The 16,937-nt window shown below is 39.5% G+C and overlaps 2 protein-coding genes across 4 annotated transcripts in view; one reads left to right on the forward strand and one right to left on the reverse strand.

The window, feature by feature from the left end:
* Prrx1 (paired related homeobox 1) overlaps positions 1 to 16,937 on the forward strand; it is a 67,536-nt gene that overhangs the window by 11,516 nt on the left and 39,083 nt on the right. The gene's annotated exons all lie outside the window — the stretch shown is intronic.
* Positions 3,855 to 16,937, reverse strand: part of LOC125391771 (uncharacterized) — a 252,517-nt gene continuing 239,434 nt past the window's right edge. Inside the window, exon 4 of the mRNA XM_087906348.1 lies at positions 3,855 to 6,895. Within this exon, the coding sequence (XP_087762474.1) occupies positions 6,765 to 6,895 (131 nt within the window). The 3' untranslated portion in view covers positions 3,855 to 6,764. The remainder of the gene's footprint in view (positions 6,896 to 16,937) is intronic.

The following is a 16,937-nucleotide window of genomic DNA, read 5'->3' on the forward strand; positions in this document are numbered from 1 at the left end:
TAAAGTATGCTCACCAAGTGGGCACAAAATGGAGTCCAACATGGTTTCTTTCTTTTTTTTTTGTAGGTTCTAAGATCTTGTATTTCCTTTTATTTAATATTGGAAGAGTTATACATTCTTTTCTGCTTTGTAGAGTGATAGATACAGTGGCAGATTCAGGACCCAGTGAAACATTTTGACAAAGTAAGAAGCACTAAACAAAACAAAACAAAACAAAGATATTGAATTTTATCCAGACATGAGTTTTTGTTTAAAGTGATAATTATAAGGAAGATATGAAATTGTTATTATGAAGTCTATTTAAAAATCATTCCAAGGCAGTTTGCCATTAAAATACTTGCCCTATGAATACAAACATTGTATTGAGGGGAAAAATTAACAAGGGTTATAACGCTATGCAAAATAAAAAGTTTTAGTTTATGAATTAGATACATTTTATAGATCTTAATTATTACTTTTTCTCTTTCTCATTAGAGGGAATAGAGTAAGCACCATTTTTGAGAATTAAAAAAACCACACTTACCCAATAAAAGTTTCCGCAGTTCCCCACATTGCCTTCTTCTTCTAAAGGCGGGAAGAAAGAACACCCAGAGAGCCGGCTGCCTGCAGCCAGATGTGCCTCCCAGCCGCTCTAATCCTCAAGACCGGGGGAAGACCACAGGATGAATCCTCAACACATTTAAGAAATAAAATGTAATTTTGTTCATTAATCATGGAGCTGAATTCTGCAGTTTAGCTAGACATATTTCAAAGACTGAATCCCTTCTGACAAGAGAAGCAGAAAATAATATCTCTGCACACTTGGCTCTTACAGTCTGTTCTCCGCCACCCTCAGGGAAGGAGCAATTTTTCTGAGTGTGATTCTTTTTAGGATCTTTGTTTAAATGTTTATCTCCCTCTTCCCCACTTCCTTTGCCTCCATTTTTCTGCTTTCTTGAGATGGTGCAAATATGTGTTTTCTGCCCTGTTTGAGGTTTGTTTGTTTGTTTTGAAGGTTCAGCTCTACTTCTAGCAGAGAGGAAATTTAGCTTGTGTTGGTTTAGGTCTGGAGGTGGCATTATTTCAACTGACCTAATTTACTTACACTGCTGGCTTATTTCATTCATATCCTTAATTACTTGCATGGCTTATTTGCTTTGTCATGAAGTATTGAAAGCATTAATACATGGAAGATAAAGTCATATAAAGTATAAACCCACTTCACACACATTAAAAACACATACTTGCTATTCTAGTAATTCTCTTAAGCTAATTCCAAGAAGCAGATGGAACTAGGGTAATTGTTTTCAGTTTATTGATAGGAGTTCTGCTTGTGTATAGAATCTCAGTTGCTTGCTACTGTGAAGTGACTCACTCTCCTGATTCCATTTTCATATTTTTAAATTCTACTCCTTCACCTTTGATATCAACCAAATTAGTTTGCTTGCATCACTCTCTTAGAAAACAAGGAAAATTAGGAATGGAGGCATCAAGCCAGCTACTTTACAACAATGTCACCAAGCTGTATAAATATTTTAGAAGTAATCCCATTCTTTAGGACAAAGCCGTTGCTCTGCCCATCTCTCTCGTGGGAATGCCATAGGAAAAACTTGTACTTCTAGAAATAAATGAAAAATCAACCGACCATGGTGGCTAACGCCTTTAATCTCAGCACTCAGAAGGCAGAGGCAAGAAGTTCTCTGTGAGTTCGATGCCAGCCTTGTCTACATAATGAGTTCCAGAACAGGTAGAGCTATATAGTGAGACCCTGCCTCAACAAACAACAACAAAAATAAAATAAAATAAAAAGGGCTAAGCATATGTACATTGATAAACCATAAGAGGTAGAATACAGAACTTTTAAAATTAAGTTATCAAGAAAAGATAAAAAAAATAAACATACAGTTCATTAGACTTACACCCAGTTTTCAAAATGTCAGGAATCTTTGGGACAAGCAACATAGGCGATTAGGAGAGTATGTGCTTATTAATATGTGTGAGAACTTGAATTCATTTCCTAAACCCAGAAACTATACATACAAAAGTGAGAAATACTTTATCTGGGTTTTAGGGATATTAGCAATTTTTATGTATTTATTGTGATTTCAGAGAATTCTCTATTCAAATTATGATCCCACTTATAACTTGATTTTGTAGAAATCTCTAGGTTTCAAATCTTCATCGATATGTATTAATGTGGATGATTGAGTTTCACTGCTTAGAGAGAGGTAATAATCGCAAAGTGATCAGTCCTCCTGCGTACTTCCTGTCCTAGGCATAAATAAATGCTTGCCTTTTTCTTTTTCTGCACTTCCCCAAACATCCCTGACAAGTATCGTTTCTCCCCAGCTTGCTTATATATTCAGTGTGGTTTCCCAGTCAATGCTGGAGGCCATTTCGTACTACTGAAATTAGAATATTCCCATACTCTGAAAGTCAAACTCTTCCCACATGTCATTTGCTGAGTGACTAAGCAGACATCCGTTTTTAATTCACAGTTCGAAACTGATGCCTCATGGTTTTCTGTGACGCTCACAAGGCTCCACCACAGATGCCACCATGAATGCTAGTCGTGTGTCTGTCTTAGAACTTTCTGGGTAAGAGCCCCCATTTCAGGCCATGCTTCTTTCTCTCTCCATGACCAAAAGCCGTGCTGAACCCGAAGTGCTTCAGAAGGGGGTACCAGCATCCTTAATCCCCACCTGCTTCAGTCATTACTATGGGCTGTACAGACTGGGAGGCAAATCCCTTTTATTTTCTATTGAGCTTCTGAATGTTCCATAGATTATGATACACATTTAGGATACAAAGTATTAAGACTGTTAAACCCAGGGACCCCCCATGAAGCATTCTCCCAAGTTGTCATGTTTCTACGGCAGCACTGGCTACTTCATTGAGATTTCCCTGGGACTTATTAAGGTTTTGTACAGACATATTATCATGTTAACTATGACTACACATAAGTTTGCCCTTCTAGTCTCCAACTTCAATTTCCTAACGAGTTGCGTAATATAAACATTATACCCTCCCCCTGATATGTGACCTGTTTTCTAACATTCCTCCTTGAAATCTAATAAGGCTAGAATATGTACTGACTGCATTTATCACGAAGTATCTAAGACTTTGTTTTTTTTTCTTTGCCAAGCCACTAACAATCAGATCTTCCTGGCATTTGCAAGCAGTGGATTTGTGTTGCTTACAGCTGGGGCACATGTGGGGAACACCAGTCTCTATGGGTGAGGCACTCTGAGAACAGCATATTGCCAGACTGGTGCGCCTTCCCCAGTGTGGCCCAAGGAAGCAGCTTGCCATTTGTTCTTTTGGGGAGTCAGGCGGATTATGCCCCCAAACAGTCTCAGTGGATATGAGGCAAAGATTAGATAGATCTGATGAAAATAAATGCAATCTTATATGCTGAGAAGCTTTTCTACATGTTTGCTAAGAGACAGTCTTCATTTTATGATCTATGCAGTCTGTGGTAGGGTACACAGTTAATTCTGGGTTACCATTCTCTTTCAGAGGGCATGGAGTCTAGAAAGACCTCCTCTTGGCCCTTGTTTTCATAATCGATGTGCTATATACACTACTGCAAAGCTGCTAATTTTTACTGATTTTCAGAGAAAGAAATAGAGACACACCAGACCATCTGTTTCTTTCACCAACACACTCACACTCCTTCCTATGTAAACCTGGTTCACTGGCATCAAAATGATCCAAGGGATACGTTTATTATTCCATCGTACCTAGTGAATGAGGCTTTCCAAAAAGCAGTATTTTAAATATTATTGATGAACTTTTTTATTGATTTTTATTGAGCTCTATATTTTTCTCTGCTCCCCTCCCTGCCTCCCTCCTCCCTTTCAACCCTCCCCCAAGGTCCCCATGCACAGATGATGAACTTTTATGTGACACCAAGTTTGAAAGCCCTAACTCAGACCAGTTTGGTCCATAGCAATTGGTAGTGAGTCACAGACTAAGGTATTTCCTTGTGACAGAGGCTGAATATTTTATGTTCCATTGTCACTTAATCTCTAACCGCTAATCTTACGTATTTATCTAGGTTCATCCAGTTTGGAAAACAAAGAAAGAGAGGCAGATGGTTTAGACCTCAGAGCAGCTGTCACAGTAATTTTCCTAGTACAGGTTGCTTTAAAGCAGCTATTGAGTATATGAATGCCCATCCAAACCAACAAGAAATAAAAAACATGCACACAATGTTTATGGACACATAGCACTGTTCTTGAAGGACAGGAAATACATTATGGAGAAATACACAACCCCTGAGTATAGGCTTAGGTGACTGTTGTCTCAGCACTTAGCCATTAAGCATACATTTGCAAAGTGACACCCTGTCACAGACAGTTGCATTTGCAATTCAGTTTCAAGTCTAAGTAATTCTCACATGAAAGCATCCTGCCGTTGGGAAGCTGGCTTCATCCTCTTCACCTTCTTCCTCTTTAAAAAATAAAGTATTTCCTCACTTTCAGGTAGTTGACAAAAACACAGCTTTTGCAACGCTTTGAAATTTGGTTACTCTTATTTGGTTTGGTAAATTATCCCCTTTTGGATGTGTATTTATGAGAAGGCTATAGATGAGATTTCACTATAACTTTCCCAAACGTAGTTTGTTTAGTGGCAACTGAATTTATCGCATTAGTGACATTCTTGGACTTGACATGTATCGGGGCTACATACATTTTCAATGTTTCTCTTTAAGTATGCTTCAAGGATCTTTCCCAAGACATGCTTTCTGATGAAGTGTATGTCAGAGTAGACTGGTATCCAAATGGTCTTTTTGTTGGCCTATGACAACTGATAGAATATTGGACTGATTAGAAGGAACTACTTTTAGAAAAGCAGAGTGAGTTTGACTTCAGTAAACTCAGAGAAAAGGAACAAGAAAGGTAGACGCTTGCAGATGTGAGATGAGTTAAAACCAGGGACAGCAGCCTCCCTGGATCCGGGTCTGTAGCTGACTATACTACAGAGTTATAGGCCTCTGAGCCCATCTGAGATCCTTTGGTGATACAAACTTTGCTCTGGTGGTCTATGACATCACTGGAACCCCATTGGTGGAATTACAACTCCATAATTCACAGCTCACTCTTGTTTATTTTACATTGAATCATTTGTGAGCACACTGGCTGCCTACCCAGGGGAGCTATGTGGTTATGCTTCTGCAAATCTCCTTGTTACATAATCAAGTACATCAGAAAGCATTCAGCAAGTGTCATGACATCCCAAGTCTCAGGCCTTGCAGATACTGATCTTATTTACGACTGTCCTGAAGTTATCTTGGCTGACTCACCTTCTCAATGAATCTTCCTATTTGGGGTGGGTGGTTATAAAAGATGACTTCTGGCTTGAAGGCAATTTGCCGAGTAACAAGTATGTTCTCATAGACAAATAATTGGATCCTAACTTCTACAACACAACTGAGAAACAAGATTCTATTACTGTTAATTCATGGGTGCATAAGTGATATCAGTGAGATAGCAAAGAGGGCTTCTGGATAAGCAAAGGGACTCTGGACTTGCCTGCCTATGTCTTTGTGTTTGCCCCTGAAGTTTAGAAAAGATTCTACTTATCTAGTGTCTTTGGATTTCTCATTGGGATAAGAGAACTAAAGAAAAGAAACTGAGATTTATTGAGCATTCCTCATGGAACAGACAGTTTGCTGGATGATTTTTACTGATTAAGTTGATTACATTTTCATAACAAGGCTAAATAGTGACTATTGTTATACCTAATGTGTAATACATATAATATATATTTATAATATATATACATATATTATATGTTATCCCATACTCGGTAGTGAATGATCTTCTTGCCTGGAGCCTTGAAGCTAGTTATTGACAAAGATTAGAACTAGCATTCACCCCTCAGGTACATTATATTCCATTGTTCTCCAATACTCTCTCTAGTATCTTCTAGTAGAGCAGGACCTGTGTTCTTTGTGGCATTTATTCAATAGACTTTTGGGCTAGATGCTGTGAGAGCAGGTTATATTCTGGGATTATACATTTAAAATTTTGAAGAATCCTTTGAAAATGAATGGCCTTGCCAAGAAAATCCCATAATGATGACAGAGACTTTTGTTTGTTAAATAGATAAGTTGAGGTTAATTACAGGGCTCATTAACTTAAATGAAGGTGTTGAGCTGGAGGTGAGTTTTCGAGAAGCTGAGTGAGCCCAAGAGACGAGACTTTGACCATGAACCTTGCATTCGCACAGTTTTCCATGCGCCATCAAGCCCCTTTGGACTGTCTCTAGGTCTGTGAAAGAGGACTGGCAGAATATCTTCTTCACAAGTCTATTGGAGGCTAAACAAGATGCCCGTGGACCTACCTATCACAGAGATATGGAAACAAGTTCTTTATTTGTGTCAGGTCTAATGTTGAATTAGAAAAAAAAAGACATTCAAAATTTCTAGGTATGTCTTTTTTTGAGGTAGCAATGAGGTTTTAAAGTTGTTGACTAGATTTTACTTGCAGGATTCTCACAGGGACCTCTAACTTGACTCTTTAGATTTGGAAATTCATTTGTTCAAATGTGATGTTCTAAGTAGGGATGAATTTCCCAGAAAACCTAAAAATGTTAGTGAATCTGTGAGGTAGTTGAGCTGTAGAGTTGGTGGGGACAGCCAGAGTGCTACCATCTTGGACAGAAGTGATTTTGTGACTCTATAGTGAGGAAGACGTGGATAAGTTTTTCCTTCTCTTTGATGCAGGACCCGTGCTAGGCCTAATTTACAATGCAGTGAATTTAGTATCTGGGCTGTCTTATTCAATGGTCTGTCTTCCAAATCTCCTGTGCATGCTCATAGCATCCTTTACAGAACTGTCACACACGTGGTCTCTTGAAGCATGTGGTAGAGAACAGTGCCTTGGTCTCCCTTCTGATTCAGAGGTCTCTGAGGGGAAAATAAGAACACAGAAGAGTAACTAAGTGACAATGTATTGAACCATCAACATTCAGACAGATGCCCATAACTGTGGGCATTCAGGTTTGTAACATTTGCTGACACAACCAAGTTGGAGGTGGAATCAACTCAGTAGGAACTACAGACTCCTACTCCAATCTTTCTTTCTTTCTCTTGTATTTTTCACACCATTGGCACATATACACTGAGTTCTGGCCATCCCAGTCATTATCCAAGGTGTTGGAACCTTAACAGAAAACAAAAACTGCCTTTTCTCAGAAACTTAACATGCTCCTGGGAAGGAAAGTAATAAATAAGTAAAGGGGCAAACACCCAGATAAATAATTTAGTTACAGGTGAATTCTATTTAAAAAAGCGAAGCAGGCTTATTTGAGGAAGAATATGAATGAAAAAAAGGAGATAACCATGAGAGGAGGGAAGGGACAGGTAGGAAGGCTTTGAAGTTGAACCAAACATGAGCATCCAGGACCCAGAAGGAAGGTCAATGTGTCCAGAAGACAGTGAGTGGTAGGAACTTTAGGGAAGACAAGGTGAGATGCATATGGCAGCAAGATGTCAGGGACCTGTATGTTAGGGAGGTTGGGTTTATTTTCTAAGGATGGTGGCATTGGGAAGCCACTGAGCAGATAGAAGTTGTGGAATTTTATAATGAAGATATTTATCTTTACAAGAATAACCTGACCATTCTCTAAGAAAAGACGTTAGAAAAGGACTAAAAATCAGAAAGTTATTGCAAAGGTAAAAAAAAGAGATGATGGCGTCTTGAAGCAACATCCATGAGGATGTTGTCTCGGATGTGGGGCAGCCAAGGTGTGAGTACTGCAGCAGCACAGGAGGAAGAGTGGGGCTGACTAAGAGCAGTAGATGAAAGAGAAATAGACGGGCATTATCAATGAGGCTGCGTAGCCTGGCCTTCAGGAGCATCTTCTTACCCCACCTTCTCTCCATTGCTGTACCTGGATATTCTTTTCAACTTCCAGGTTTCCTGTGTGCAGTTGAAGTAGGAGAAAGTGACTCTCTACAATAGGGTGTGAAATGGGACCCGTTTCTTTCTGGAGTTTATTATTTGAATAATTAGAGCTTGTTTTAAATTCTGCAAAAATAGCCCTTTTGAAATCTACCAAAATGTTAGAAGATAACATTGTCAAATACTATAATTCAGGTACGTAAAGAATTTTGTCATTGAAATTTCCCAATAAGTTATTTATTTCCTGGGTCCGAGCACCCCCTCTTTAAAGGTTATGCATTAGTGGAAACAAAGACCATAAATCAGCAGATATTTTCTCCCAACAACAAAGCTGAAATCATACCTCAGGTGGGTGGAAGCCAGCAGAGTTGACTACCAGTGGTCATTCCATCAGCAAGCATTTGTTGTGGTAAGTACCACATGAAGCACTTTGGACAACACCGGAGAACTATCTGGTTTGTTCTCTTGCCCAAGAAGAAAATCTAATACCTTGGGTAGCTCACATTTAGCCTGACATTAACATGCCAGTCCTGAGCTCCCTGATGTTCTAACCTGCTCTTCTTTTCCCTAACACTCAATGATACCTCAGGACCCCACCCAGACACAGCTCCAAGACTCCTCTCCACTCCATCTTTCTGCTGTCTTTATTCTGAATGCTGGTGTAGCCCCCTTCTTCCAGGGCAGACATTGTCTCACAGACGGCTTGCTCAGATTTTGCTGTAGTACTTTCTGTGAGCCTCATACAGTTTCAAACTATGTTGATTTCTAATCTGTAAGAAGCCATTAGTTTGAAATCATCAGAGGAAACTGTGTCGCTTCTGTAGAATATTTTCTACCCCAGGTTTCTTTAGCAGTCTGTCCCTTAGAGGATCTCAGTAGAGAAGAAAGCCACACTACCAGCTCTGTCTCAGATTCTGAATCTTCTAATATACTCCATGACTTTTAAAATGTATTCACTGCTCAGCACAGGAAATTTAATCTATATTTTGCCTAAGGCTGAAAGATCAGCTTCCTCATCAGGTCTTGTTTATTTGAGGTTCATGGCTTCAAACTCTGAGTCTTCACAGATGGCTTCATTAATGAAAAACAAAAGGGGAAATTGGGTCACGTAAGCTAGTTTACACCTACTGTGGCTGACCCAACTAACCCTGCTCATCTCCTGACACTCGAAGACATGGGGTGATGTCAGGGGGCGGGATCAAGCTTGTAACCTGAGCTTGGGATGTACCTTCAAAGGGCAACTCCAGTCTGAACCAGCAGTTGACCTGGCCAGAAGGCTGACTGGAAGCCAGGCATTCTGCAAGACAAACCTAGAGAGTACAGTTAGGAATGAAAGCCTCTTCACCCACTCTTGGTAGTTTGGAAAGCATTCATTTTGATGGATAGGGACTAAACAGTTTGGAATTTGGAGTCAGACATTTAGATCTCAGTTCCACTTGCATTTCTGCCTAAATATACCGCTGCTGGTCTTTCCTGCATATTAAGGAAATGAAAAATGATAATGCTTGCTTGAGTTTGTTTAAACCAAGAGGCCTATGTATGGTATGAGGTCTGATGGAAATTTCTGTATAAATAATAAACCCCCATAGACTGAGAGGGGAACTCTTTGACATCTCCCAGAAGGAAGGCTTTTGGGAGGAGGTGGTATTTGAATGGGGCGGCTGTGTAGCAAAATAGTGTTTCCTTTTACAAGTCTAAACATTGTGAGTTAAGAATAAACACAAAACAAGCAAATTTAGACGATCAGATGCATGTTCAAACCCACAAGAACTCTTCTGGGCATGAGTGTTTTCTCATGGATCTCCTTAGTAGTTGACACGTTATTTTGTCAAACTAAAAATGTATACCTTTTGCCTAGGAGGCTTTGAGTCTGACTCTTTTCACCAGTGTTAACTCACTTAAAAATGATTCAAAGTGAAGTCTGGAGAGGTGACTTAACAGTTATGACTAAATTCAGTTCCCAGCACCTATAGGGGGCAGCCTACAACCATCTGTACCTCTAGCTTCAAGGAGATCTGATGTTTCTGGTCTCTTTGAGTATCTGCACTCACACGGACACACACACACCCACACATACACACACAAATACATATGTATAATTAAAAATATTTTTAAAAGATTGAAAACTCATTAATAAATAATGATGTTGGACGGTGGTGGTGCACACCCTTAATCCTAGCATTTGGTAGGCAGAGGCAGGTGGATTTTAGGGAGTTTGAGGCTAGCCTGGTCTACAGAGTGAGTTTTAGAACAGCTTGGACTGTTATACAGAAAAACCATGTCTCAAAAAACCAAAAAAAGAAAAAAGCACATTTTTAGTTAAAAACACATACAAAAAACAAAAAAAATCTCAAGCTATTTTTTTAAATGTTCTGAGTTTTTTTGTATTGTTTCGTTTCTATTTTGTTTTTTTAAAGAGAGCTTGGAAAACTTTTGGCCTAAGAGACCAAGAACCCAAGAAAGGAAAAGCAGGCTGCTGTTTTATAATCCACCTTTTCTTTAAAAGAAGCCATGGTGGTTTGAAGAGAAGAAGGAACAGGAAGGCAGGATGAACCACGAGGAAAAAAACCCCTCCTTCAGAAAATCCTGTGGTTGCAGCAAGGCCAAGAGTCTGAGAGTTCTACAGTGCCTTGGGGAGTGGGCCAGCGAAGGTGGTTAGGCATTCTTGACACTTCTTTAAATTTTAGCCTTGTGGGGTTGCGGGAGCTATTTGATGGGGTCAGGGGACGAGGTGGCAGGAATGGATGACATTTACCGCGGGTGGAAGAGAGCAAGCTGCGGCAGCCTGTGCAGTGGCTTCCTTGAGAGACATTCCAGCACACTCTCCTCTTAATCGCCTGCATATGGATTGCCCACCTCATGAACTGTTTGATCTACAGTAGTAGACACCTCTCTCTCGCATGCACGGTTCCTAATTCCCGTATCTCACCATCAGTCTACATTTTGATAATTCAAAATCTCATGTAAATACACCAAGGCAAGACTAATCAGAGGTGTAAACGTCCCAGATAAATACAATGAATTAAAGTGAAGAAACTAGAATGCCTTCCAAGTACAAATACAGAATGTTTTGGACCATTGTTTATTTTGGGTAATGGAGCCAGCACTCACTGAGCTCAGAATCATAATGTTTTGCGTCTTTGCTTAAGTAAAGTAATGAAATATCCATTGGGCAGTGTAATGCCTCATCTCAAAAGCAAATCACTAGAGTTTTCTTACTAATAATTGCCTTTTTCAATGTCAAAATGTTAAGTAAAAAGCATAGTTTCTATGAAAAAAGTTTAATAAAGCAAAAAATCATCTTAACCATTTGATACCCTTTTTTTCAGAATAAGTCAGGATTATTATGACTGAAGAACAATATAAACATTTGATAGGAAAATTTCAGGACCTCAAATGTAACAGCTGTTTTTCAAACAACAAAAGCACACTAATCTCAGGCCTTCACAGCCTTCGAATGCGTATTTGGTGAACATATCTATTGATGTCACTAGCTGAAACTGTAGGAACTTTGTCTTCTCTGCTCTCTGTGACAGACTCTTTGGACACTTAGGGATGCCTTAGGACTCTTGGAAGTACTCTTAAGTCTGTCCTGTATTAAACCAAGAGCTGAGAGTTCTCTCTGAAAGTTGCAGCTCTCACAGATGAAGACTGGGGACCTGGAAAGCGCCTTTTTTTTCTGTCTTGTTTGTTCTGAGATATTCCCTGAGCCTCCTTTCCTTTTCTCTAAAAGGGAGATTATAATAACCCCACCCATACAGTGTTTTCTTTGGTGAACACTGAATAAGAAAATGTTTTAGTTTGGTGGCTGCAGTGTCTGCCTTGTCATGAGTCCTTGTCAAATCAAAGGTTTTTTTTTTTTTAAAAAAAAAATAATAAGTGCTTGGAGCTCATTTTACAACGGAACAGACACTGTGGAGTCCTTTATCACTCAGCCATAAAAGCTATGCGGATATTTCCTTAAAATATTTGTAAACATCTGGAATCAATTTACTGTGAGGACACTTTAGGTAACTAAAGGGACTCATTCTCAGATGAATATATAGTCTCAGAAGACTCTGAGGTCAGAGAGCAAGTGACCAAATATTTCTACTCAATCCAAGAAGCTTTGCGGTGAGAGAAAAGACAAAAAGAAAAAAAAAGGGACTTTGGACACTGATTTTGTACAAAGTTAAGCCCCACAGTTTGATGAGAACTTGCTGCTCTCCGGTAAACAGAAGTCCAAGCATGGAAACACCACACCCGTTCACTGTGTGACCTTTGAATTCATTGTTAAAGTTCCCAACAGTTGTTGCCATAATTATTATTTTTTCATTAACCTAGAGTTCTTTGGAAGGAAAATAAATCCTAAACCTTCCTAGGGACTTTGAAACCACAAAGTAAAAGAGGAACTTAGACCATGCAAAGCAGAATTTGGGATTGAAAAACTGTGATTTATATAATGTTATTATTTTCTGGACCACACTGGACTGAAAATTAAACTTGGTAATTCTCCCCACCTCCGACTTTTCTTTTAAAAATGCTTTTCAATTCTTTTGAAAAAAGCAATTAGATGTTTTATACTTGCTTCTAAAGATTGCTTTAAGTAAGATATTTTCAATGCTTTCCAACTTCTAATTTTCCTTGAAAATTCATTTTAGATTCACACTTAAGTTTACTAAAAATTTAGAAATCTATGTACCAGTAAAATTTTATTGTTTTGAAACAGGGTACTGCTTATGTAGATTCGTGAGATTATTTAAATAAATCTTTAATCTGCTATTTTATAAAACAAATGACTCTAGAGCACCAAAATAGTAGTAAATATAATTTCAAAATAAACTAATTTTTTTTTTAAAGCACAGGCCACACGGCCTGAGGTTTGGAAATACAAACCACTGGTGCAGTTTACTTGATAAGCAAGGCTTTGAGATCTGGGGTGTGTTGGGGAAGGAAGCACAGGGACTGGAAAGTGTTCATGCCATGTAAAGACATGAATGGAAACGAGGTTGGCTTCTGAAGCAGGTTTATATTCGGGTCTTGGTTGTGACCGAATGTCTATGTCAGAAAACAGGACCTTTCAGAGGCACTGTCAGCACATGGCTCCACGGTCTGGAAACCTATCACCTTGAAAAGTCATTTTCAGGCACGCATGGTAGCCCACACTTGCAATGCCTGTGTTTTGGGGGATAGAGACAGGGGGTTCAGGAATTCAAAGCCATCCTTGGTGACTTAGAAAGGTTGAGGCCAGCATAGACCAAATAAGAAATGATCTTTAAAAAAAAAAAAGGAAATAAAAATGATTTCTGTTTCATTTTTTTAGATATTTTTCTTGCTTTTGGGCACCAGGTGGCGATGTGAGGTGAGCTGTGAGATGTGGGGGTTGGCAGTTTAGGTTATAGCCTAAATTAAAGAGGACCCCTGAGATTTGGAGAACAAATGTGTGTGTGTGTGTGTGTGTGTGTGTGTGTGTGTGTGTGCGCACACGCGCGCACGCACGCACGCGCGCGTGCACATGTGAGTGCGAGAGATAAATCAAAAAGGGAAACCTTGCAAAGGTTTGATTGGTTTGATTATATTTCGACTAAGAAACACTAGGATAGCATTACCCATCTGAATGAAATAGTTTTCTTAGCAGATTCTGTAATTATATATATATGTATGTATGTATATATATCCACATATATATTTGTAAGTTATAGATACTACTGTACTTGCAGATTGTGATAGCCATTCGGACTAGCATTTTGCTGTATAGAAGGCCTCAACTCCTCCCCTCCCACTTATAATGACCCACACAGTGAAGTAAGCTCTAGCAATAGTATTGCAGATGCTCCCTCTCTGGTCTCTGCTGCCTGGCAATTAGCTGTATAATCCTTGAATTGGCCATATTTTGTAGAATCAAAAATGAAGCTAAAGTCAAGGCAAGGCTTACAGAAGGGAGCTGTCAATCTAATGGGTGAAGAAACAAATACCAGGATAAGCATGAACGTGAAGCTGAACACTGGAATAATTAATACATGGCTTTGTGCCCAAGATCTGTTCAAGCATATGTAGTATGTAGAAGAAAGCATGGCTGGGTCTAAGCATTTACATATAGTCAATCTTGTAAGGACAATCGAGAGTTAATATTAATAGTATAGTTATTTGTTTGTTTGCTTACATGCTTTCTGTTTGCTTGTTTTGGTTTTGTTTTGTTTGAAACCAACTTTCATTATAGTAGCCCAGGCTAGCCTTGAATTTACTATATAGCCCAGGCAGATCTCACAATCCCTCCAGAGTCCCCCAAATGCTACAATTACAGACTTACGTCACCATGTCTAGCAGCAGTGTAGGGTCTGCATGTGAGAACTTGAACAAACATGGATTTGATGAAACTTAATTTTCACGTTTATCTTCATATTTGAGAGTTCAAGTGACAGCTACGATTATGATGTAAATTGAGCTTTAATATTCTTGCTGGGTCAAAGAGATTAAATTTGGGTGTCTGGACATTGTGCCAGAAAGGTGTTGCAATTGTGAGTATGGGAAGAATATAAAATGAAAATTGGAAGCTACTTACTCGGAGAGATGGACATTTCACAAAGTAAGAGGTTAAAGAGAAAACGGGGAGAGAGGTTGATTCAGGCAGTGTAGGGGATCAGGACAAGGACATGGGGGCCTGCTTGTCAGTCGTCCGTTCAGAATAGTTTGGTTCTAGGGGAAAGCTACTTAGTAAAATTCAGGTGTGTAAAGTATTTCCAATAGGAGTCTAGGAACAGTAGAGAGAGCCGGGTGGAGCATTCAAGCAAAGCCCATCCTTCCCTCCCTCCTGTTCCTCTCGTGCTGTTCACAGGACCGGACACTGTTGCTCACAAAGTACTTATTCACCTTGAATGAATGTATGACGTATAGGAGATGTGTTCGTGGCCAAGAAGCCAACATGAATTGAATGAAAAGTATTTACTAGGAATTTAGGGGTCAAATAAAAAGTATTGACTTTTAGGGACCACTGATAGAGAAGCATAAATAGTGGAAACGAACTTGCTTTTATAGACTTGCCCCTTACATAAATTTTGACATCATTGAGAAAAAGGTCTTCTACCCTTTCTTTCCCTCCTTACCTTCCTTTCTCAGTAAATAGGGATAACTTTCTTGGATTCATTCTTGTATTTTATTTAAGAATGTAGCTAACTCTCCCTTGGAAAGGATCATCTTACATTATTATTAAATCACCCAGGTATATTTGAAGACCAGTTGAAGTTATATTTTATTTCAGACCACTGGAGTTCTCTTACTATTTAACAGTTGGATTGATCCTAGCTGCAGGATCTTATTTTTTTTCCCCTAGAAGTGATAATCTATGACAAGTATTGGGAATTAATACAGGTTCCCTGAATAACATTCACGGAAACAAGAGAAAGAAACCCTTTGTTCCCGTTCATTCTCTTGCTCTCTCTCCTTCTCCCCCACTCCCCACTACCACTACTACATTTTTTTTCTGTAACTAAGACTTTTGGAATTTTTATAACATCAAGAATGCGTACCTTCTGCAGAAAGTCCTTGACCCAGAGGTACCTTGGGAAATTTTAGGAGCTGGCCTAATCCTATATATATTCCAGGCAAATTTTGACAGGCTTATTGCTTTTCATCATTAAGTGATCCTGGAACTTTTCCTAAATAGTCAGGCATGTTAACACTCGCGTCTTGATTCAGTTCCAACCCAACCTTCAATTTATTCCATTTAGGCTAGTCATAGCATTTTCCCCACTCTGTCTGTGACCTAAGCCATTACAGGAGACCTCGGTGTGTGCTGTAATATTTGGAGAGTTCCCAGAGGACAGAAGCTCCAGAAAAGCTACGCAACACGGCTTTGTCATCATAACTAATCACAGGGTCCTTCCTTAAAGAAATGAAGGCAAGGAGAGATGAATAAGCATTGATAAATGACTTGCAAAATAGAATATGCTGTATAAAGGTTTTAAATCTACTACAAAGAGCGGAGACAGCGTGCAAATGTGATTAGGGAGACGGGGTCATAAGATGAGAGCTGGAATATGGTGCGCTTAGGGTCAGGGTGACCGAATTCCACTATGATGTCATTCTTGCATGCACCAATCTCAGAAAAGCAGGCTTTGAGAAGCAGGCTATTCCACGTGGCAGGACTGCCCTGCTTTCGGAGGGGTGGAGAGAAGAACAAAACTTTGCTTTCTTGCTACTAAAACCGTCATGCAAAAATGTCAAAATACGTGTTGCTAAGTAAAATCCGCTCAGCCGGCCTCCTGAAAGAAAACATTTAGCAATACAGATTTCCTAGTGCAGATAGCGTTATGGGCAGTGGGTAACCCATTTAGTGTGGTACTTTATTACTTATGGTTTCTTCAGAAATTTAAATAAAAAAGATGAAAGACTTAGTTAGGCCTTGAAACAGCCAAGGTTTACAAGATGGGATGAAAGATAAAGGAAATATATTTTCTGAGAAATCGGATCCAAGGGGGAGCAGAGAGATGTAGTGAGCTGCAAAGTAGCTGCAGCCTGTGACGTTCAGGTGGGTTTGTGCTCACAAAGCAACAATGGTCGGGGACAATATTGTTGCCCTATTTATACCCATGAGTCCTACTTTTCATGCTACCTGCCCGTAGGAAGTGAGCACATTATTTTTTACTACACGGAGATGCCAAGGAACAAATAGAATTTTAATTTTTGGAAGCCTTTGTAGCTCCTAGAGGAAAGCTGCTGCCCAGAGGGACTTTATTACTGCGCACTCTGGTTTCCAGGTGCAAGTGGGAGCAGACCCCAGGTGCAAGGATATCGGAATTTCAACACCATAAGTTTTCATTTTCTCACTTGCATTTTCTGTAGTACCTGCCACCACAGGGAAAGCAGGAGAAAGGCCCGATCCGTTCTTAAAATGAAATTAGGAAACCCTTGTGACTTACAGAACTGTTCACATCAAACCTGAGCCTTGTAAGAAACCAACCAAAAACTATTCTGGGAGTCGGAATTCCTTCGCTCACGTTCCTGGCAGACACAGTCCAGCCTTGTGTAAAGATTTTCACGGGGTTCTCTAGCTTACGGAGGGGGCAA

The sequence above is a fragment of the Myodes glareolus genome, chromosome 5, assembly GCF_982192425.1.
Source record: "Myodes glareolus chromosome 5, mMyoGla1.1, whole genome shotgun sequence".
Lineage (NCBI taxonomy): Eukaryota > Metazoa > Chordata > Mammalia > Rodentia > Cricetidae > Myodes > Myodes glareolus.